This window comes from Ammospiza nelsoni, chromosome 3 (genome assembly GCF_027579445.1).
Source record: "Ammospiza nelsoni isolate bAmmNel1 chromosome 3, bAmmNel1.pri, whole genome shotgun sequence".
Lineage (NCBI taxonomy): Eukaryota > Metazoa > Chordata > Aves > Passeriformes > Passerellidae > Ammospiza > Ammospiza nelsoni.
The window spans coordinates 95832709-95847260 of NC_080635.1; the positions used below are offsets into that span (position 1 = coordinate 95832709).

Consider the following 14552-nt stretch of genomic DNA (forward strand, 5'->3'; position numbering starts at 1 on the left):
TTGTGTGTCTTTTAAATTTCATGCTTCAGGTTACAATTAGTGCAGTAGCTCAAATGTAATTGCTGGCAATTAGTAGGCAAAATGCTTTGGTTTCTACCATGCTAGAGCTCCACCCAGACAAGTGGAGTGTTCTCCTCCAGCCTTGTGACACAGAGCTCAGTGTGCAGGGGCAGACACAGGGCCAGGGAGCATTCCTGAGCATGGGTCCTCCAGCACCTATGAAGTTCCTGGAAAATCTTTCTACCTGGGTCAGTTGGTACACTCCAAAATAACCTCCAGGCACAAGTAAATGGAGCACAGGTGCCAAGTGTCATTCCCACCAAGCAGTCTGAATCTAGAAGCTTTAGGCTGGAAATTAAAGAGAGTTTAATACTCTCCAGCTTGGCACTCAGGAATGATTCCAAGCATCACTTAAAAAACAACAGGACACAGACTTAAAGAAACTACTAAGAGATTACTCACCTCCATTGTTGTTGTTATATTTCTCTTGTTTGTCCAGTAAGAAACAGAAAGGCAAGTGATTGTTACAGTTCCCTTTACTGGCTTTCCATATGTGTACCTGAAACACATCAGGCAAAGTCAAACAACACACCACCCTCCAGGACCTGGGCTCCCGAAGAGCTCTCAAGGCACAAGATCCTACTAAAATCTTATTCTCTGGCCTCAGATATGGGCAGAATACATTTCTACTCCAAAACATGGAGTTTGCCATACTGACACCAGTTTAGCAACATCAAAGCTGGAAACCTAAAACCTGGAGAAGATACACAGTGCTGTTCTTTCCACTACACAAGCTCTACAAGGCTATTAAAATTACTATGGGCTGTATAATGCACAAAAGTTAACTATACTAAGCTAAAAGCTGAAAACAATTAGAAGAACAATTCTGTTCTTATTGAACAGAACACTGATGTAGCATCATAACTAATATGCGGTAGAGTTAAAATGGGATGTGGGAAGTGTAAGTATTTTGCTTACCAAATATTGCCAACCCAAAATGAAATATCTCTAGACATTTGGTCATAATTATTACTACTTATTTAGTAAACACAGTCTCAATAAATCATTGCAAGCAATGTCCAGCTGTGGCAAATCTGAAAACTGTAACATACTCCCTTCTTAGGATGACAATAGCAACCTGCAGCCACTAAGCAGCAATAAAACAAAATTTTGTATAAATGTTTCCAAGTTATATTCAAGAGAAACCACAACATTATCAGATTGAGACAGAGAAGTGAAGGAGGGGAGGAACAACATGAGGACAGACAGGACACCTAAAATCATTCTAGTCCTCAGCAGTAATACATGTAGCTGTGGTAACTTTAAGGTACTTTAAATCATTATGCAGCCACTTAAGTAATATCAAAGCTGAAAAGCAGAAAGAAAGAAAAATCAAACAGCATAGTTACAGGAACAACTCTGATAACTGTCTGGCATATAAACTCAGCCTAAGCAGACCTTATTACTAATTACAGTAATAAGCTGCCATTAACCTTGAAATTATACTGCCATTGAGCAGCATCCCTGTACTTAACTAGATCTAATAATACTCCAGAGAAGAAAATGGGCTTTATGACATCTACAGGTTGTATAAAGAAGCATTATGTCTCTAAAAAACAGTCATCAGGAATCAAGTCATTCTCTATAAATAATTACAATGCATCAGTAAAACTTTGTCACTGCTGGGATTCAACCTCAGATGCTTCACTGGTGTCTAAGTATGAATTTATTGCAGCAAACAGGTACACTTTCAAGCACCTTATGAGTATACCAAATGAAAGGGTCCAAAACAGCCTAAGAAATCAAATATTAGCTGGCATATAATGAATTCCAAAAGCAAAGTAGAATAGGGGGAAAAAAAGTAAGGAAAACTTTTTTTTAATTGCCCCTTAGGAGATTCACAGAATCATAGAATGGGTTGAGATGGAAGGGATCTTAAGGGTCATATAGTTCCAACCTCCTTGCCATGTACAGGGATGCCACCCACTAAACCATGTTGCTCAGGGCCCCATCCAAGCTGGCATTGATAGTTTATAACATCAGGTTGCATGCACTCTACAGAAAGAAGTGCTTTCTCAAAGTCCAAACATTCAATTTAAATAGCCTGCTAAACAATGATTTCTGCATTTCACTTGTAAACTGAGTGCTTCTTCAGAAGGTATGTATTTTAAGGCATTAAATAACCCACAAAAGACCCTTTATTTCGGTCTTCTTGGATGGATCTATCAGGTAGCTCTATCTGGCTCTCATCTTCAAAAATAAAATTAATTTCTGAGATTAATGCATAGTAATTTTTTGTCTAGATATTTGCTCAGCTGAAAAATAAAATATTATCTACACAGGAGTCTACACTGAAGCCTATTCTGAATTTTTCAAGAACTTTTCATTCTTTACCTATTTACGGCTATAGGTATTTTGATACAAGAAACCTATGCTTGAAATCTGCAATGCTGATTTACTGGAACAAGGAGGATGTTCATAGAAGTCTGCCTAATTTTCCAAGTGGTCTAATAAAATACAACTACTGTACCTACAGACCTGCACATGGTAAATTGGAGAGTGCTGTAAAAGAACATAAATACCATAAGAACAAAAAAACCATCAAAACACATATTACAAGGAAGAAACTTAAGAAATTTTCAAGTAAGGTAGCTGAAAATGTATAGCTGTAGTCTAGAACTATATTTACCAGACCAAAAGAACTTACTAGAAGTCTGAAAATCTACTAAATCTTGTTACAACAAAATCCAGCAAGTAGAAACAGATACTAGCCAACTAATTTTGAATAGATGGGGCTTTATTAGCATTCTAATTTTTACTTTGACACTTAAAGAACCACAATAAGTTTCTTGAAGAGTGAAAGTGACAACAGTATCACTGATTTACTTACTTTGCAGAGACAACACCAGTTACATCTTCATCTCTCAAAGAGTAGTATAAGGGTGTTGTTATCAGGACATCAAATTTTGGTAAAACTAAAAACAAAAATTACAAGAAGTATTAAATTCACAGAAGGAATATTTCTTTTTTTAAGTAACAAGGGTAGAACATGTAATTTAATAAAGACTACTAGTTTCCTAAGTTTCCTAATAAAAGGTAAGATGTATTTTTAAGCCAATTGCCAGACTACGACTTTTTGCTGAAAGGAGAAAAAAGCATCATAAAAACAGCCTGCATAGAAGCCTCTAATTCAGAAATATAAAACATTTATCTTGTTCAGCCTTTACAGAATTCATCAGCAAGCTTCCCAACCAGGTAATTTGGGATCATTAAAACTACCAAAGATAAACAGGGCAGCTGATAGATTTGATTTTTTGTCAGTCTCAGAGAAGCCAAAGATTTGGAAATTTAACTTTCTGTTAAATTTAAAATGTTCATGCCAGACAAGGGAAGCCAGTATAAATTAATGGAGAATCACTACTGATTTTGGTCACTACTAAATAGCACTTACCATATTCCATCACTTTAAATCTTTGATAATGAACTTGACCCTATTGAAAAAAATTCATATGAGAAAATACATACAATTGTGATTAGATTAGTAAATTTAACATACCTTCTTGGCCAAATCCCACCCATATTTAAGTTAAACTACAATTTCTGACATGGTGTGATTTTAAATCATGGCTCAATCACTATCAGCTCCTCTAGAGACCAGTAGTACATATTTACAGAGCAGAAGGACACAGAAGTTCATGTGAAGCAGATTCTAAGTATTTATCATGAACAGCTTGTGCAGCTTCCAGTCTGCAGACATCTGTCTATATATGCCTGGTTTCTGTACTAAAAAACTGAATACTTGAGCTAGCTAGCATAAAACTACCTAGTGTAAGTAGTCACAGTCATCATGATAAAACATGACCGACATACCAGCACCATCTTTGCTAGCACATCTTTAATTAACTTCTACAAACACGAGGCTCCTACAGAGTCTATCTAGTGGATGAGACTATTTCTAAACCTTGTATAATCTTATGATTGTACACTTACTCAGAAGGTGGCTGCAGTTTTGTTACAGTCCACAGCCATACTTACTTCAGAAGAGATACCCTTGCGTTGTATCTTCTTGTTTCAGCTATTTGTTACTTAAAATCAAAGGAAAGAAATCAAGGAACTGCATAGTTTGCTGTTACTTGTGTTCTCTTCTATTTTCCTATTTTTCTAAATTTTTTACTCATTTCCTCCAGGAGGGAAAAGAAAAATGAATACAGATAACCATTTGTCAGGTGGCATCAAGATGTGTAAGACAGGAATGACTCTTTGTAGCAAGAGAGGATAAGCTGAGAACTCCTATGGTAAAAACCCTAGGACCAGGACCTAAAATGGAAACAATTACAAACTTTTGTTACCTGATCAACAACCTTGCAAGTTAAGCACCTCAGACCAAGCCCTTTACGTATCTGTATTTACACATCTCCTAGCAAAATACTCCCATCAAAGTAAAAATCAGATTGCTGCCAATTTGATGGTCAAGTCACTGATCATCTTTATATGCCTATGTCTGAAAATATGCATGCAGAATTATCGACTTTCACAACATTTGTGCAAATCATAATATTTGCAAGACAAAATGCTACAGCACTGACATGCATAAATCAGTCCACAATCAGATTACTATCAGGTTGTCTTAGGAACAGGTCTTAGGTAAATGTCCTGCAGTGAATTCACCTCACTTCTTGCTCTCTGTACAGCTTTTACTTCCAATACTATGTACGTGACCCTTGCCATAAAGCAAACCCTGAACAAAATGTTACCCTAGACAGCACAGTTAAAAAGCATCTCCCTTGAATATGAAATATTGTTTCCCATCATCTTAGAAGTAAAAATAAAATTTTTAAAACTACAATTAAAAACTGAGATAGCTGTAAGTAGTAGAAAACAGATTACAGTGAGGCTAATACTCCTGGCTGCATCTTCTCTAAAATGACAAGCTTTGTGACAGAAATCAAGTCGTGCTTGATAGTTCAGGGAAAGGCAAAGACCCTACTTGGTCACCTTGATGATGTGAATACCAAGCCAGATTTTCCACTAACACATTTTTTTAGCAAGCTGGTCTGAAGTAAAACAAGTAACAACACTTCAACCACTCAATCATTTTAGTTCATTAGGGCAAGGCTGTCTCTCTGGCAAATATTGTTCAAATATACTGATGTGGAAGTTGTTAAACCAGTTTCCAGGAACAGTAGCTTTTGAGACAAGCAGTTAGTCAGTTAATTATATATGTACAACCCAAGAGAGATTTTTAGAGGTTTTCTTTAGGACAGGAAAACAACACCACACCTATTCCATTTTTCCCAGAGCAGCTTCATTCTAGTACAGGTTTTGTTTTCCATGCCTTCTCCTTCTTCTTAGCTACACTCACCCTTCCAGACTAACAACATTTTGCTCTAAATCAGCATTTCTTAAACTGCAGAACACCTACTGCATTCTGTGCCAATCGCCCAGAGTAAGAAAATTGTGCCAAAAAGAGATCCATAGAAGTGTTCTGGGATGATGAGGATGAGCCTTTCTGCAGGGAAGCCTCAGATGCTGTGTATCCTGACATCCAAGAATCCCTAACTACAGTCTAGATTCTGCTCTGCTGTGCTGAACTCTCCTGTTTTAATTCATTGGGTCTGATCCAATGAAACTGAGGTCACAAGAGCCATTCCCCACAGATTTTTTTTCTTCTTTGGCAACCGAAAGTCCCCGAAATCAATCTCATCTGTGTCCATTTTCTTATTTGTTTCTGACATTGACACGCATTGCTGTTAGAGCATGGGGAAAGACTCTGGGTGTGGTCCAGGGCTTTGCCCTGGAAAAGCACAGCGCTGGCACCAGCTGCATTCCTGGGCTACCTCACTGTCTCACAGGCCCTGTCAGGAGCACTCTTCCGCCTTGGCTCTGAAGCTCAATAAAACAGATTTTTGTCTAGACAGAACTAACAGAAGCACTTCATGATCACTTCCATGCTTTGTTTGCACATGCAAGAAACAAACCCCAAAATGAAATTCTGTTCAAATTCAATAGCACAGTCTCCAAAAACCAGTCAGCATCCCACCAGTGTCACCACTATTTACACAAGCAGATCCTGATGGAATATCTGAGCACATTTTCAAACTACTGAATAGTCAGGCAATGCCAAAGGCTTTATGTACAGTCTGATTTTGAAGAAGTGTGACACATTTTTTAAGCAATTATATATACAACATTAAACTTAACGCATCAAATGTGAAATCCATAACTAATCTAGCATAAAACATGACAGAATTTGCTGTGGATCTGCAACATGTATTAAACCTCAAAAGCTACAAAATTCAACCTGTATAGTATATAATCATTCCCAGTTGATTCTGAAAGTTTGTTTTATAGCTGAAGCTTTAAAAAAATGTAATACTCTTAAAAATATTTTGGAAAGCCCTTGTTGCACCTGAAACATTAATACTCATTGATATTTGATCATAAATTTATACATAACAACTTCCATAAATTAGATTACAAAATGCCATTTAACTAGAAACAACTTCTGGTTAGAGGTGCATGCTACAAAAACTCAGCAACTAGAAGTCTTTCAGCAACAGGAAATATAAGATATCCAACTAAAATACAAGGTAGAGGCTTGGAAACCAGACCATAATTACTCTGTCTTGAGTTTTCCTGGAACAGCTGTACTAACACCTGAACTTTTATTAAAAATGCTACAGGATGTTTAACAGCAGCAAGCAGCCAAAACCTGATTTAAAACAGAATTCAGAGGAAGCACTTCCAAAAATCAAGACTCGGTACACTTGGAAACTGATCTGTAATCAAGAGAAGGGAAACGTTATTTAACCACTTAACAATTCTTTAAAGACAAGAGGGAAACTGAGAAAGAAAGGCTGGCTATTTAACTATAACCCAAGTCATGGCATCAGGATAGCTAAGTCATGCATACATCAGCCTGGGTTTGCCATACGAAGATGTTCCTAAAGGCTCAACAGATCCATTAGCTGGCTGGATGCCATGCAGGGCCAGAGCTGGCACTACTAGTTAAGGAGAGGAAGACATATCTGTTTTATACTAAGCTTTCCTTAGCAGTAAATCCAAGCTCTCAGTGGCCTCTCTTATCAGGAAGAGACTGGTGGATCTATGCGACTTTATATATGACATAATAAAACCTACATCTCCCTTGAACAGCAGAACTGCTGCAGAAGAGAATGGAATACCCAGTTAATAGCTAGGAATATCCACGAGGAGGGATCCAGTCGCTCAGCAGCTTTCACTGAACACAACTCCATGTTCAAACGCAATCCCATCCCATATGATCTTGTATTTCACAGCATAAACTCCCTTGCAACCAAGAAAATAAAGTAGAGTTTCCCACTAGGAAAGTTCTTTTCCTTTATTCTGCAAGGTGTCTTGCAGGTTTCAATAATCTGATGGTTGGCATACTTTCAGGAAAATAAACCTGTGAGACAACACACTAGGCAGACCTAATCCAATAGTGTGAATACTGCAGTAGTCACTTAATGTATCATGCATATGATGCCCTTAGCCAATGAAGATATGTTGGCACTGCTGTAGAAATAATGCATATTGCTTTGTCATTATATTCAATGTGGAATTTGAAAATTAAAACGGAGCAGGTGTAAACAAAAAAGGGCCTGAAAGCAAACATAAGTATTTCTGTGTGGGACTTGGGGTTGCTGTTCTATTCCCAAAGGATAAGCACTGTAAGAATAGCCATTTTTTTCTGGACAGCAAGGTCTAAAACCTTTTTTTTTTCCTGAAGTATAACATACACTTCTTTTTCTCCCCTATCTTAATTTTCAATTCAAAGAGTTTAAATGTCGAAAGGAACCATTTAGCCTGATCTCCTTTTAACACAAGTTTGGTACCTTTGTATTCAGCTGCTCCAGCAATCTGTGTTGTTAGAATGCATTTTCCAAAAAGACAACCATGAAATAATAGAGAGCACCTAGGGAACTGCGTCAACCAGGGTAGCCAGGAGTGACACTGTGTCTTGAGCTGACAACCTAAGGCCGTTTTACTATCAGTTCTCAATGGAGTGTGCTGAGAATTTGTCCAGACCCTCTTAATCCCAAGTGTTGAGTATTCACAATAACTGCCAGTGCTGTGCTCTGCAGTTCAGTTACGATGTTTCAGTCATTTTGAAATCACACTTCACCTCCTCTACCTGATGCCCTTTAGCTATATGTTGAAACAGACAGGAACAAAACATTCTCTATTTACTTTCTCCTTGTTACTCATGACTTGAGAGACACTCTCACTCTGACATATATTTTCCAAGATCATTAACCTTCTGTAGCATGGCTAAAATTTAGAATACCATCAACTACACTCTACTAAGGTTTCACTTCACTTGTCTCACAGCTGTTTCATTAGCCCAGATGAATTTACAAGGCATGTTTCTTTCAACTTCACGATTTTTTTTTTTTCTCTTTGGTTTTATTTCAGGAGGGAGTGGCACTCATTCAGATCCTGGAAATAGCTGCCACAACCCCTTCATCAATTATCTCCTAATTTCAGCATTTCTCAAGCCTTTGCAGAAAGCCCAAGCCACATTTCACAAACACTTTTTTGCTTGGCATATGAGCTGCTGAAGGAGCCCACCACTGCCACCGAGCTTTGTCTCGATGTCTGAGCCACACTTGCCCAAGTGCTGAGAAGCACCTACAATAGCTGTGAGTGGGGATGGCTTCTCAGCTGGATCAGTGATCTGGTCTGCTCTAGGCCAAGAAAAACACACAAATGCTTTTCAGTTTGGGTCACTTCCCCACTGCACTTTAGATCTCAGCCTGACTACAGCTCTACATCTGCTTTAGCATGACTGAGAGGCCACTGAACAGCAGGCAGGGGAAGGGAAGGAGTGGCAGAGCACAGGGAGGAGCACAGGAACAACTTCATACATTTTTCCCATCACAGACAACAGCAACAACTCCACACCCACATGACAAAGTGTTTGAAAAATCCAGTCCTGACCCTCACTTGAGCACCACCCTCACATGGCTAAGCCTATAGAGATCTATCAAACACATAACTGGTACTGGTAAATGTTACTCCTGAGTAACACATGATCATGTGAGTGTTTCTCCTTTCTACCCATCATCTCCCTCATTATGTAACATTAAGCAGTTCTGTTTATACTTGCTAAATGTCTCTGAAGAGCCACTGCAAGCCAAATAGGAAATGCAGTTCCCAAATTATAGGTATTAAAAAGCAGGCTGAATAACCCTGACACACAGAGTTTTGAACAGCTAAACCTCCAGCTATTTTTGAAACATGTTCCATGGTGTATGAGGAGTGCAACAGTTTGAAGAACTGGCCTGAGAGAGCTACTACCAATAGCAACATGCAACACAGACTCTTCCAGTTTTGTTTTGCAATCGTCCTGTATTACTAGTCATCCTTTCTATTTTACAAAGTTATTTTTTCCTCAGTAACTCATCAGTCACTGTGAGCTGCTGAAACACGCCTAAAACTAGGCAAAGATCTGTAAATAGTCTTGATTCCTCAACCCTTTAGACACTGACTGGCTGCACAAGTGTGATACAACAAATTTCTGTGTATTTGCTTGCAAAATAAATGTAGGAGTATTTCACTTAAAAAGGAAAAAAACTCTACTCCATGATATCTTTCTTTTATATTAATATTAAAACTCCTCACTTTTTTAATACTTTTTTTATCCTGGAATCAAAACACAGACCTTAGAATAAAGTATGTATGTAGGGTTTTGTATCCTTCCCCACAAAACCATGTACTATTGAAAATCTTGTGAGGTTTGCCCAATTTTTGACATGAGGGAAGGATTTGCTCATCTCATGATCCATGTTTATAACTGGTTTCAGCAGCGTAAACACAATTTTATACACATCTAGCAGAAGAAATAAATCTCTCTGTTATTTGGCAGTGTTAATACTCACGTTCACTTCCACCTCTATGGACCAGTCTCCTAGTGGAGGGTTCATTGACAACTGAAATTTTTTGGAAACCACACCCAAATCACCCTCCTCCATCAACCACTGCTGAATCAATTTCTTCCGAGGGTCCTAGGAGAAAAGCCAAGCTGCATGTTAAATGTGAGTGGCCTTGCTGGCAAGATTTAGGCAGCAATTCATACCACCTATATTTGTCACAAATTCAGAACATGTGACACAATCTAACATCTAACCGTGTTCCTGTGGATACTTACTCGGATATATATATTCAGAGACACCTGGTAAGGTTTGAGATCAGGATAGACAGTGACAATCCTGAAGAGCACATCCTGTCCTGGCTTATACATGGATTTATCAGTCTGGATGAACACAGAGGTGCTCTTTGACATGTACATCAGGCTGGTACGGTTAGAGAAGATGTGCCGGCCATCAGCACGGCCCTCCACCAGTAACTCATAATTCCCAGAAGCACTGTTCAGAGGCAGCTTAAAAAGAAATAGTGACACTCTGTTAGGTATCCAAAATATTCCTGAAAACACTATTATTTAAAAAACATTTTACATAAATATATAATATATATAACTGAACTTGTCAACCTATGTAAATTTTCAAAAAGAGAAAGGGGATTTTATGCACTACTTTAATGTATTATTCAACAATTACCAGAAAATGTCTTACCAGAAGCACAACAACACATTTCCATCTAATTTTAAGTAGTAATCAGGTTTTCAAGAATATGAGTATCAATGCATTTATATGCAATTCACAGTCTTATACATGCATAGATTGTGCTCTCTTTTTAAGTTATTTAGAAATTTCTTTGGTTTGATATAATGGGCTAATATTTTCCTTCATAATTTTTTGCTATGAAATTTTCCAAAAATAAAATATTTAAAGAAAGTACATGTAAGCAAGATGAGCAGGACAGTAAGAGAACTTTGCACTTGTTTTTTTACAGTCTTTAGCTTTATGTCCTATGGGGTAGAAAAATCAAATACAGAATTTGTTTTTCATAAAGTGAGGTACTGCTTTTCAATAGCAACCTCACTGATTTTGTCTCATTTCACTTTCGTAATTAATAATTACAGCACGTACCGTGACTCATTTAGAAAGTAAAATAATTATCCTTCCAAAAATATTAGGAAATAAAGGAATATAAAATTTATATGGTTAACTTTTTTTGGATAGACATTGAAAGCTCCTTCAGTGCTGGCAGAAGACAGATATCACTGGCAAGGAAATTTAGACCACATAAGGTCAGAGTAATCACGCACAGATTTCTTCTCCCTCTCTCTCTCTGTGTCTTTCCAGTGCACAGAGGAAATCCAGAGCTCATAATTCAGATGCATCACTGCATTTCCTAAAGTTAGCTGGGAGGAATCCCAGTCACAGGGGTTGAAAGGCCTAAAGCAGAGATGCTGCAGCACACCAGAATTTTACTTGAGCAGAGCCTTCACAGACAGCCAGCGACCCCAGGGACATCCCAGCCCAGATGCTGCTTCTGTCCCGCCAGAATGGCTCTTTGAGGAAGGGGAAGGGCTTTAACACAGCACACAGCTCATTCCAACAAGCAGCCCTGCTGAAAAGCTTAAGAGTCACATGCTTCTGTTTGGAGTTGAAACTGTAAATCTGGAGCAAAACCTCTGAAGTTAAGACAGCTAAAGACAGGCTTGCATTTTGCAGCATGACATATGGAACTGAAGCACTCCTCTTGCAGTGTAATGAAAATTACAGCTGTTAACTCAGCAGGCACAGCACTTCAAAAGTATCCTACCAAGTGCTATAAAGAAAGGCTGTACTGCTGTCAAAGCTCATTTTAACAGCACACACTGAGGCAACAGGGATTCACAAACATAGGAAAATGTCACTGGGTGACAAATGAGGTAGATGCAAACGTCTGTAGAGAATACATTTCCTTCTCTGTGTGTTTACCTATAAAGCAGAATCAACTACAATTCCATCCTTCTCTATTAACTTTCAGTTTTTAAAACAAGCCAGGAAAAAAAATCAAGGGGGAAAAATAAAAAGAAGCTCTTTTTCACCTATAAGCAGGCCTCTGATGACATGGGAAGAAGACATCCCCCCCTTTAAAGTCTGGATTTATAGAATTAAATTTTAGATGCAAAGTCCCACACTGAAAAGGATTTTTCATTTTCTCAAGCTGCAGGTTTTTGTACACACATTGCCAAGAACATATGATTCACATATTTCAACACCCTCCAAATTCCATGCCAAGTATTCTGCAATATCTTAAATAAGAGGAACAGCTTTAGCTACTGCATCTATCAAATACTACCTTATTGTTACCTCAAACATTCATTTATGAATATTACTATTTCTTAAAGAAGCTGTAATCCTTAAAAATCAGATAGGATTTGCTACAAGAACTCCAGGAAACATTATAATAATTAAAAATCAAAATGGGGGGAAATAACCTTGTTTTGTTTCATCGTTGCAATGAATTGTACTCTTACAGTATTATTTTGCTGCAAGCATTGTCTTCAATTTCTTCTTTAAAAATGTAAATCTTCTATAAATGTCATTTAGAGACTTTATCTGTTTACCTGTATCCCTTTCCTACCACAAATAACGACAGACAGCATGGGTTTCTCCCTAAATTTTTATATTATACCTGTCATATTTCAAAAGATCTTTCCTTCCAAAACCCGGTGACACAACTGCCTTTCTTGATGTAAAGGTCAGAGACAATGAGGTTTGCATTGCCATGGCAGTGTATTAGGACGGCTGAGGTCCAATGTAACCCACCTTCTGTTTCACACATTTATGCTACCTGAAACTGCACTAATACAACATTTCCACAATTACTACAGTAATAGTGACTACCTCAGCCCCACCAACTCCTTCTCTAAAGGGTTATTTCTCAACCCAAACATGAGCAAGGCAGCTTTTAACACTAAGTAGTAGGAACTTGCTGTAAAAATATTTTATCTTAGTCAAAACATCCCAAATGAATGGTATTACTATCCCCATTTTGGCAGTCCTAACACAAGAGAGAAAAAGGCCATCTCACGTACTTCTGACTGCACCAACCACCATCACGAGCACCTCAGACAAAGCAGCTACTGTTTCCTCTGGAAAAGATGAGGCTGAATCCAGAAACTCATTACCCACCTTCAGCTAGCAAATTACACTCTGGACAAAATCTAAGTCTACTGTGGCTACACAAACAAATAGAAAATATTGCAGTTAAAATGAGTCAGTTTTCATCTCTTCAGATAGCAGCAAGAGAGGGAGGAAAATACCCTGCCTAGTGTAAGGTGATTGAACATTTTAAGACCGGGCCAGATTATATAAAGAAACTTATTGATTTTTTTTATTATAATAATTTTCTACATTTGCTAATGTATAGTTCATACAGATGCATTTCAACCTAGTAATCTTCATAAAGTTGAGCTGCTCATTGTCATTGACTATCCATCTATCAAATACTTCCAGATTATTTAATCAGAGACAGTTTATCCCAGATTATGGGATACCCAGACTTTGGTAAAACTTGGTTGACTTTGGTAAAACTTTTCTCCTGATATAAATACATAACTCTTTGGATTGGGCTTTCAAGATGAATATCCAGGATCATAAATTCAGGATTCACACACAACACACAATTCAAGATACATTTTTGGGTTTTTAATGTACTTTCACTGAATATGCATTTCTAAGCCCTTAGAAAGATTATATATAATATATTTTATTTTGGTATTTCTCAATTGTTGCTTTACATTATTTTTTCAGCTGTAATTAGCCTTCATGGTGTATCTAAAATACAGGTATCAATCAGTCAAAAAAGACATCGATTAAATTTTTGTGTTCAAGTTCTATGATAGTTTGTGTTGATGCTGGAAATCAGCTCCTGAGTCCTGCAATTACTTCTAACAAGTTGCAGAGCATTTGATCTGAAAAACCCTTGATTTATTGGTCAGGAAATGTACTCATCTGATACTGTGAAAACAGCTGGGATCATATGCAAAATATATCATCAACACCAACAGGTGGTAAGCTACAAGCAGTCAACATTTTCTGAGGAAGGAGGGAATGAAAACAATACTTACTGCTGGAAGAACAAGAGTCCCAAAGGTACCTGAACAAAAAAGAAGAAATACCACAGCGTCAGAAATCTGTGAGATTAACTACCACACACTTCCCAAAGCATCAACATTACAGCAGTGCTGCTCCCCTTCCACAGCTGACTGAAGATGTGAGACACCTTTTGCAGTGCTGCAAAAGTATGAACACCAACCTACAGCAACATTACTTCTCTGTTTGGTGGGAGCTGTTGTCCATGTTCTCTGTTTGAACATTTTTCTTTACATCCACAGAGACTGAAACACTTACACGACCCATTCAACCCTCTATGCCACCCAAGTTGTTATTTTCCATTACAGCCCAGATAAAGACTAAAATTTTTGAAACCACACACAGGATTTATCGCTCTTAATCAAAGGAGCACCCAGAATTAACCTCACGGAACTATGTCACTATGGTAAAAAGTAACTAACATATCAATATATTTGGGTTAACATAACTTTTTGTTTAACTATTTCAACTAATGTGGCTTCAAATATTTTAAAAATCCAAATAAATGTCCTGTTAAACTCCTGGATATCACTACATCAT

General features: G+C 37.7%; 1 protein-coding gene across 3 annotated transcripts in view; it reads right to left on the bottom strand.

Annotated features, from left to right (window-relative positions):
• Positions 1–14552, bottom strand: part of CD109 (CD109 molecule) — a 71012-nt gene that overhangs the window by 42256 nt on the left and 14204 nt on the right. For all 3 annotated transcript variants that reach the window (XR_009418048.1, XM_059468057.1, XM_059468056.1), the window contains exons 3-8: positions 13988–14016; positions 10172–10402; positions 9903–10028; positions 3452–3491; positions 2891–2975; positions 463–559 (exon numbers count right to left, since the gene is read on the bottom strand). Coding sequence is in view for 2 of the 3 variants with exons in the window: in XM_059468057.1 (XP_059324040.1) it covers positions 463–559; positions 2891–2975; positions 3452–3491; positions 9903–10028; positions 10172–10402; positions 13988–14016 (608 nt within the window). In the remaining variant the exon portion in view is untranslated. The remainder of the gene's footprint in view (positions 1–462; positions 560–2890; positions 2976–3451; positions 3492–9902; positions 10029–10171; positions 10403–13987; positions 14017–14552) is intronic.